The sequence below is a fragment of the Podarcis gaigeae genome (assembly GCF_964106915.1).
Source record: "Podarcis gaigeae genome assembly, chromosome: 2".
NCBI classification, from domain to species: Eukaryota; Metazoa; Chordata; class Lepidosauria; order Squamata; family Lacertidae; genus Podarcis; species Podarcis gaigeae.
The window spans coordinates 68,687,584-68,697,684 of record NC_139679.1 but is presented as its reverse complement, the minus strand read 5'-3'; the positions used below and the strand labels follow the sequence as shown (position 1 = coordinate 68,697,684).

The window sequence follows — 10,101 nt, the reverse complement described above, 5'->3', positions numbered from 1 at the left end:
TGGGCCTGGATCTTAGTTTTTTTTCTCCATCTCTTATTTTTTCCAATATCTTCTCCTTCTTTTCATTCCAGAGTTTTTTCTTGATCGTGTTTTGTTGTATTAGAAACCCTCTCATAACTGCTTTACTTGCGTCCCAGATTATTCTTTTTTCCACAGTGGTATTTAAATTTATCTCAAAATAGTCCTTTAAAGTTTTTTGGGCCTTCTTAACAATCTTCTCATCCCTTAGTAGGGTGTCATTCATTTTCCATCTGAAGGATCCGGTTGTATTTAGTCTAAGTTCCATTTTCAAAGCATTATGGTCGGAGCAGGTTTTTGGGCAGATTTCCACCTTTCTAGTCTTGGGTGCCAGCCCTCTAGTTATCCATATTTGGTCGATTCGTGTCCATGTCAGATGAGCTTCAGAAAAGAAAGTAAACAGTGGAATCTGAAAAGCGTCTACTGCTTGGAAAAGCACTAAGAGCCCAACAGATCCAAACCCTCCAGCAAAATCATGAAGCCAAGCAGCTTTCTCCTCCTCACTCTGATGGTCTTCTTTTTGTACTCAGGTGAGTAATATTTCATACTGCTAAAGTTCTCTTTCTCGGAGAGGTGTAGGGACAAAGAATCCATGGACTATTCGTGTCTTCAGATGAGTGTAGGAAGGCTCCACCTGTGTTGACTAAATCCAGTTAAAATCTCCTTGCAAACCATTGTGTTTGCTGGTTTAAACCTTACGGAAGGAGGGGACATTGTTGTTAAGCATAGGGACCCTGGGGGCAGGGACACACATCTCCCCAAAATACATACACACTTGATCCTTCCCACATTCTTTTGGGCACTGAAACATGTCTGTTCTCAAGGTTCCTCATATATGAAATTATACATGCCAGGAAGAACCAGAATGAATGTCTTGCTATGTTAAATTTACTCTATCAAATAAAGATGCTGTACATCAGGGCTCTACATTGCACACAGCGCCCACCACTTTTCACATAATAGGAGCCTTTTTGAAAGCTGAGGCTCGAAACACTAATTCCCCCTGAAGCTACCATGTACACTTCTTTCTTCGTGGTCTCCACATGGCTCTTGTGACATAAAAAGTGGACCTAGCCATGATTCTAAACATGCAAAGCACCACAGCCAGGCATTCAAGGGAAATCAACAGAACTGGGTCCCAGTTAGTTATGGACTAAACCAGTATATACAGTTATTTTTATTTAGTGTAGTTAATGGACTGAACCATTTCCCATTGATTTGATTGTCTTCCTATCCATGCTCAGTGGCATTTGAAGGAAATTGCATATCGCCAAGGCACTTTTTAGGATAACATAGGATGTACAAGATACAATGCACCCCACTTTTCAGTTCCTAGAAATAAATGTTATCAAATGGACTATTATACAGCATATGGATTTGCGAAGTAATTTTCACATTTTCTGTGTTTTGCATGTAGATGTTGTTGTTAAAGCATCATTTGAAAAGGTAAGTGGGAAATCATTTATTCTTATGATGGAGTAGCATGGAAGTACATGGAAGTAGCATGAAGTTAAGATAAATGAATTTAAACTTCTTTTGGAATTTTAAAATATTCTCTCTCTGTGTTTCACATCTCTAATCCCACCCCTTTTTAAAAAAATAAAAAAGTTGGTGGTATTATTATTAGTTCCAGTTGCTACCCACAATTTATAAGAGAGTCTCAGCTTGTGTTCAGTAGTAGCCTTGTGGGGTTATTCAGTTATTACTAGGCAGACCGCCCAACCTTGCAGGCATATTATTTGGCCACTGTCTTAAGAATCCAGGCACTCACTGTGTGTTTTTTTAAAGTATTTTTTTTGCAAAAACAACCGTTAAATGTGTCTAGCATGAAACCCCTAGAGCTGCTCACTTGCAATTTGGCAAGATTAATCTTCTCTGAGGGGACTACCATGTCTGAAAATTTTGTTTCACAGCATGAAAAAATTTGTACCTGTTCTAACCCTGCAATATTTTAAACTTTAATTTGTCTTGCATGAAATCCCTGGCACTGGTGATCTATAATTTGACAGGTGTAAGTGCCCACAATGGGTAGTCCAAAGGTTAAGCGGGGAGGACCTTTAAAACTGTTGTGTCCTTCGTCTTCAGAAATATTGCAAAGGGTATCCAAACCAAATATGCACCCTGGAGTACCAGGCCCACTGCGGTTCTGATGGCAACACCTATGGCAACCAGTGTCTCTTCTGCAATGCATATATGTGAGTATATCAAAGAATCATAGAGTTGGAAGGGACCCTGAGAGTCATGTAGTCCAACCTCATGCAGTGCAGGAATCTTCCCCCCCCCCCTGACATCTTTGTTGGAAGTTAAAAAGTACATGATTATATTTGCACTAAGCATGGTGAGATGTAAATAAAAAACAGAAAAGAAAAAGAGAATCAGCACCCATGTAGAAGGAAAGTCAAGCAGGGGGACACCCCTCCCCTGGGAAGTGCAGGGATCATTTTGCAGAATGTCAGGTTCTAAGCCATGGCCCTGAGTTTTGTGTTGCTTATGAGGCCCAAAGGAACATGGTGAGCAGAGCTAATCTGTAGGTAGCCCTGAATTTGAAAGTGGAGTGGATTGGGAGGGCTATTCACATGCACCACCCTCCTGACACTCTTATTGCTCCCGCTAAGAGTGATGGGGGGAAAAATGGTCAGGGGAAATATGCCCAAAAGGGCTCTATCGCCATCCCACCAGGCCAGACACAATGCAGAAGGTAGTAGGGATGGCCCAGAAGAAAAATAACCAAAAAAGCCATCAGGGAATTAGGGGATAAAGGTAAAGGGACCCCTGACCATTAGGTCCAGTTGTGACCGACTCTGGGGTTGCAGCGTTCATTTTGCTTTATTGGCCGAGGGAGCCGGCGTACAGCTTCTGGGTCATGTGGCCAACATGACTAAGCCGCTTCTGGTGAACCAGAGCAGTGCACGGAAACGCCATTTACTTTCCCGCCGGAGCGGTACCTATTTATCTACTAGCACTGTGACGTGCTTTTGAACTGCTAGGTTGGCAGAAGCTGGGACCGAGCAACGGGAGCTCACCCCGTCGCAGGGATTTGAACCGCCGACCTTCTGATTGGCAAGTCCTAGGCTCTGTGGTTTAATCCACAGCGCCACCCACATCCCACAATTAGGGGATAGTGAGAACATTATTATGAAGGCCTACATTACAAAGGCCTACACTAGGTGTTTCCTTAATGTGGATCTTGGAACTGCTCTAGGTAAAAGTCTGAACATTTGCTCCTAGAGAAGTTTGACACAGATGTACGATGAAGGCGGGAGAAGGGGGATCTTCTACAAATATTAGACCTGAAAAGAATATTGTTCTCTCTTGCTCTATATTGGCTATGCTGACCGGAAGCTGTTTTCCAGGGTCTCAGACAGGATTCCTCCTCAGCCCTTTCCCATCCCAAAGACAAAGAGCAATGATTGCATAAGCTTTCCCACCTATATAGTATTTCTCTTTAAGGAATTATAATGAAAGCTTCTTCTTATGAATTCTCATATTTATTTACTTCTTTTTTTCTCATCAGTAAAAGTGGAAGAAAGCTGGAACTGAAATACTTCGGAAAACGCATAGCAGCTTAAGATGCACAAGACTATGAAACATCTACAAACGAAGACCCATTTCTCTTTAAGCTTCACTCATCGCATCACCACAAAAAAATAAATCCATTCTTCTCTTTGCTTATCCTCTGTGAGCGAGTGAATATCTCGCAACATCTTAATTTGGTTTATCAATAAATAAGCTCAGCAACATTATCAAACTCTCCATACATTTATTTGTGTATTATCTATTCATAAAAATATTATATGATTTGGGCAAGAGATTGGTCTTGAAGTTTGTTACTAATAACGCACAATCAGGGAACTGAGTCAAACCATCAGGAGAATCTTCTCCCTTTCGACTATTACATTTCTGAGTCCTGGCAATTGAGTTTTGCAGAGTAAACCCCCCCCCAAAAAAACACACCTGTACACAGCCAGGTGATTAGTTAGACACTGAGACTAGGACCCACCCCCCTGTCATAATACCTTTCTTTTCTTTTCTATTGATTTTTAATAGAAGAAAATAAAAAACAGACAGAGAAATAAGAGAAAAGTACACATTGAAAATTCAGTTGCCATCATATGAGTTGATATAGGCCATTCAAGTGGTTACCCAGCTACATCATTGTGCCAGCGCAAGAATTAATGTTAATGCAATGGGATTTCTCTCCTCCTTGTTTTCCCCACCTGGGTGTCTCACTATGTCACCTACGTTACTCTGGTGGATTTGGGAAATCCCTAGGGCAGGTTAGGCTATGCAGAGGAGGAAGAGGAGGAGAGAGAAGGGGAGCCGGTTCTGCTGCACAAGGGGAACGTAAGAAGCAGCTGCTGGATCAGGCCAGTGGCCCACCAGATCCATCATCCTTTTATGCATATGCCCAGTTGCCAAGTTCATTCAGGACTTCTCTGAGAGGCAGCAGCCATCTTGTTTTAGTGAGAGAGAAAAACAGAAGAGCTCCTCACTTTCACAGGTATTGTTCCACAAGGAAATCTCAACACAACAGAGAAAATAGTGTCCGCCCATCAGCCTTTTCCACTGGAAGGCAACTCAACTGCTCATCAGAATATCTGCTTATGGCAGGGAATGGCAGGAAGTACCCACATGTTGTGCAAACATATGATAAAGTGTCAGGCTTCAATCCTATTCGCTCTTCCTTGAAAGAGAATCCTTACTTCATAAGGCTTAATGCGTAGGATCAGGAGAAGTGCCTCTGAGGGACAAAGTGGGACATAGCTCTGCCAAGATTTGGAACCCTCAATACTCTCCGAACCCAAGGTCCAGATTTCTTCAGTATCGTGTAAAACACACCAAAACATATAAGGGAAATAGGCCAGAGAACGGCTAGTGTGGTGAATGGAGAGGTGATGTTGGTGTGGACTATACATGGGTGGCTAATAAGCAAAGGCATAAGGGCTGGAGAGAGATGCTGCGGTGATTAGGAAGGAAATGAAGCAGAATTCACGCCTCAAAATCGTAGGTGCGACTCATTAGTTCTATATTTTTGCTGAATGACGGTTGCATCATCCTTCTTTTTAGAAGTATTAAGATCTTTCCAAACCACTATGATCTCAATAGAATGAATATTGTTACCAAAGTCGAGTGTCCTACACTTGTACCCTACAGCAGCGAAGGCAGCCTTCAGACAGCCTTCCCAAGCTGGATCCTAGTTCTTCTTCCTGCTACTTCTTCCCCCCAGCATCCTTTGCTTCCAGACTCCCTTTTCCTGTCACCTCAAACATACACTCCATCACCTTGTTAACATCCCTATCGTGGATTCCTCCATGATGGCCCATCAAAGCCTTTTGTCATGTTAATAGGTTTGCTCTCTATTAAGCCAATCTGGCTGGTTTGGATAAGTCCAGGAATTCTCTGTCTGGCACATCCCTGCAGCTTGTATTTTAATCCATATCCCAATTAATCAAAATCCTAGCATATATTCATTTCTAGGGTTTTTTGGGTGTGTCCCCCTTTAAATCTATGGCAATATGCTATTTCAAAGAGAATCAGAAAAATAGGGAAGTGACCTTGGGTGAATACTCTGAGCATCAGAAGAACATAAAAATAGCGCTGGTTTATCATGCCCATCTCTCTTCTGTCCCAGGATCCTGTTTTCACAGCTGACGACCAGATACACATGGGATGCCTGCAAGCAGGACCTGAGGGCAAAAACACTGGGCCCACCTGCTGTTTTCCCAGTAACTTGTATTCAGAAGAAAATGGCCTCAAACAATGGGAATCCAAGATGCTCACGCCAAACATTCAAGGGTTGTTTTCTCCTGTCACCAAATCTTGTTATCTCTGCACTTGTTTTCCACTTCTGGGGTTTTCAAATAATTAAAGATAATAAGTGTGTTTGATGTATAGAACATGTTTGTATTACTTCCTAGGACAACCTTTACAATACCTCTTTTATTTTATAGCTTACACGTTGAACGAGAAAGGCTATTTCCATAGGTTTTCATGATAGCCACATCTAAACTCCCCACCCCCGGAAAATATATATATATATCTGAAATCAGTGTTGTCTAAGAGTACATATAATAAATTGTTTTTTTGTGTGTGAATGCTATACGACATGCAATTTATCACTGGAGCCACAAAGATGTCTATATATTTAGGGCAGGAGTCCAGACCTCACTTCCTCAGCCCTTGCCCGCCACAAGACACAGAGCAATGATGGTATAAGCTTCCCCACCTATATAGTATTTATCTTTAAGGATTTATAATGAAAGTTGCATCTTATGAATTCTCATATTTATTTACTTCTTTTTTTCCTCATCAGCGAAAGTGGAAGAAAGCTGAAACTGGAAAACTTAGGAAACTGCTTATGACTATGAAACATCTACAAAAGAAATCCCTTTTCTCATTGCATCACCACCAAAAAATTTCATTCTTCTCTTTGCTTATCCTCTGTGAGCCAGGGAATATCTTGCAACATCTTAATTCGGTTTATCAATAAATAAGCTCAGCAACATTATCAAACTCTCCATACATTTATTTGTGTATTATCTATTCTTAAAAATATTATATGATTTGGGCAAGAGATTGGTCTTGAAGTTGGTTACTAATAACGCACAATCAGGGAACTGAGTCAAACAATCAGGAGAATCTTCTCCCTTTCGAGTATGACATTTCTGAGTCCTGGCAATTGAGTTCTGCAGAGTAAACCCCCCCTCCAAAAAAAACACCTGTACACAGCCAGGTGATTAGTTAGACACTGAGACTAGGACCCACCCCCCTGTCATAATACCTTTCTTTTCTCTTCTATTGATTTTTAGTAGAAGAAAATAAAAAAGAGACAGAGAAATAAGAGAAAAGTAAACTCTGAAAATTCAGTTGCCATCATATGAATTGATGTATGCCATTCAAGTGGGTACCCAGCTACAACATTGTGCCAGCAGAAGAATTAATGTTAATGCAATGGGATTTCTCTCCTCCTTGCTTTCCCCACCTGGGGTTCATACTGTGTTGCCTATGTTGCTCTGGTGGATTTGGGAAATCCCTAGGGCAGGTTAGGCTATGCAGAGGAGGAAGAGGAGGAGAGAGAAGGGGAGAGCATTCTGCTGCACAAGGGGAATGTAAGAAGCAGCTGCTGGATCAGGCCAATGACCCACCAGATCCATCATCCTGTTCTGCATATGCCCAGTTGCTCAGTTCGTTCAGGACTTCTCTGAGATGGCAGTCAACAATGAAATCTTAAAGGACACGAGGAAGTTTTTCCGCGCCATGGACCTGATGTTTTCCAGCGAGATTGAGCAGGGAGTGGTGCGCAGGCAGTTAATGGCGTGTAAACAGGGGAGCCGATCTGTACGTGAGTACTGGACTGAGTTCACCATGTTGATACATAGACTGGGGTGGGACCTAGCGAGTGAACCTATTCAAATGCTGTTTGAAGAAGGGCTCTCTCCGGCAGTGAAAGATGAACTTTCCCGGGCGCCTAGGGCGGAGTCTATGGATCATCTGACTAAATCTACGCTGTCCATAGGAGCGCGCCAGGAGGCAAGAGCTTTGGAAAAGCGGGAAGGAAAGGGGGAACGTTGGGACTTCCGGAGGCGGCGCAAAACGGCAATGGCGGTCCTCTTTACTCTGTGAAGAGGGGCTCCGCGAAAAAGGGTCGTCCGCTGCGGCAAAGCGGAGACCCATTAAGAAAAACCACAGGCAGAGCGAGCCTGTGGCCGTGGGACTCGGCGGGCGCCAAAAGCCCCCCCAGAAACGAAGAAGGAACCTCGTAAGGGGCTCCGGAACGTGAAAGGGGGAGCGGCGCTGTGAGTTCATCGCTCTTTTCGTGGAAGCAAAGCCGCGCTGCTGCTGCTGATGAGCGCTGACCTTTCTTCTTGAAAACATCGAAATTGGCTGCAACATACCCGTGAGTAAGGGGAACTAAATATTGGACTAAAATCGTGGAATTTGGTTGAAAACGGGAGGCGAGTAACAGGAAGTCCGTCTCCCGATCTTGCTAACTAGATCAAAGCAACGGCTCAGAAGTGCGCTGAAGCATTCAAAAAGGATCGTAAAAGTAAAACAAGGGTGCATTGATAGACTTTGTATTGAAAAGACAAGTGGGAAATCTTTGTAAAATTTGTGGACTTTATTCTTGGAACTTTCTTCCTAATTTTGAGCTATGCGGAGTTAAAAGGGACAACCCAGTTGTCGGACTGTCAGTGCGCAAAATAGAACTGTCAAACTGCTGATACTGTTATTGGAGTTTAAACTGTTACATAGACTGAGATATTAACGCTTAAACATTGTTGCTGGGACCCTTCTTGACACCTTGTGGCCTTTTTTCAAGAAATAGAAAGCCCGGGGAACCTTCCTTTTGTGCTCTGGAACTACTAAGATTTAATATAGGGAATATAAGAACTTCAATGGCGGAAAAGAGCTCTCTCCTTCCTTGAAACTTTGAAACACCCCCCCCCCAGAGGATTGTGGAGACATAGAGGCCTGGGAACTGTACTTTATTGTGACTTTCTGTGGTTTAATTGTTTACACTCTGGACTTGTCTGACTCATGGAATAAAAGAGAATTTGACCTTGAACAGAGGCAGGTGTGGAATGAGTGGCTCAGGGAGAACAAGAGCAGCCAAAGCTAAAGAAAAAGAAAAGAAACCGGTGCAACTTGTTCAAACAACCCTAACTCATCAACGCAGATCATCTGTCCCAACTGTGCTGACAGCACAGGAGGTGGAAGTTGAAGAGCCTGCTGCAGAAGACATGGCAACTGGAGGATCTGAAACAGTCCTGAAACAAATTTTGGAACAACTGGCAATTTTAAATCAAAAAGTGGACAATCAATCATCAAAAATTGACCAAGCTACATCCTCTATTAGTAAATTATCTGATCAGGTTTCCCAGCACACTCAGGCAATTGAGAAACTGCAAGGAGCCACGGCTGAAAATTATAAACTAGCTGTGGAAGCCAGTCAAAAAGCAGAACAGGCGAACAAAAAGGTTGATGAGATTAAGGGGGAAGTAAGGCCTCTGAAAAGACAGGTAGGGGAACAACAAGCCTACCTGTCATTGGTTGAACTGAAAAGTAAGGAAAATAATCTCAGGTTAAGGGCCATCCCAGAACTGGAGGAAGGAAATTTAGAGGGATTTTTGACACTTTTGTTCTCCAAATTCTGGGGGATTGAGGAAGACAAGGATTTCAAAATTGTGACGGCTTTTAGACTGGGAAAATCGATAAAGAAAGATAAGTCCAGAGACTGTTTGGTTATTTTGAGATCAAGAGAGGAAAGAGACAAGATACTAGGCCTACATTTTTAAAAATCTTTGGAGATAGAAGGTAAAAAGGCTGAAATCTATAGAGATATACCCAAACATCTTTTGGATCTTAGGACTACTTACACAGATCTGACCAAATTGCTGAGATATAACGCAATCCCTTATAGGTGGGAGTTTCCGCAAGGACTATCATTTACTTACAAAGGAAGGAAAGTAAGAATTAAAACACCTGAGGACCAGCAGAAGTTCCTACACGACCACGAGGAGGACCTCCAGAAAGGAGCTGCAGCTTCTTGGCCACCACCACCACCGGGACCATCTCCAAAACCTACACCGTCTGGATCTGGACCAGCACTACCACCTCCGGGATCGGAGGGAAACCTAGACACCCCATTGTAGGACCCACCAATTAGACCAGGATGTCTTTGCAGCTTCTTAGTTGGAATATAAATGGCGGAAATTCTCCGGAAAAAAGAAGAAAAGTATTTCATATTTTGAAAAAAGAACAATTGGACATTATCTGCCTGCAAGAAACACATGTGACAAGGCTCCACAGAAAAGTGCTAATTAACAAAAGATTAGGCCAAGAATTTATTTCTTCGGATAAAGTCAAGAAAAGAGGAGTGGTGATATATGCAAAGGAGAGCCTGTCACCGAAATTTTTATTTAAAGATGAACACGGCAGAATTTTGGCGATTGAAATTCAGACACAAGGAGAAAATTTTTTGATATTAGGAATATATGCTCCAAATGAAGGAAAATCGGAATTTTTCAGGAAGCTGCATGAGATTATGCTGGACTACTTAGATTACAACAATATCATTATGTT

The 10,101-nt window shown here is 42.4% G+C and overlaps 1 protein-coding gene across 2 annotated transcripts in view; it reads left to right on the top strand.

The window, feature by feature from the left end:
• The first annotated feature begins 420 nt into the window (after positions 1 to 420).
• The window catches only part of LOC310838671 (ovomucoid-like), a 28,945-nt gene continuing 19,264 nt past the window's right edge, over positions 421 to 10,101 (top strand). The window contains exons 1-4 of one of the 2 annotated variants that reach the window (XM_083726240.1): positions 421 to 548; positions 1,436 to 1,464; positions 2,104 to 2,213; positions 3,533 to 3,766. In XM_083726240.1, the coding sequence (XP_083582366.1) occupies positions 494 to 548; positions 1,436 to 1,464; positions 2,104 to 2,213; positions 3,533 to 3,587 (249 nt within the window). In that variant the 5' untranslated portion in view covers positions 421 to 493 and the 3' untranslated portion in view covers positions 3,588 to 3,766. Of the gene's footprint in view, positions 549 to 1,435; positions 1,465 to 2,103; positions 2,214 to 3,532; positions 3,767 to 10,101 lie in introns of those variants that run through there. The other variant, XM_083726242.1, reaches the window with a different exon arrangement.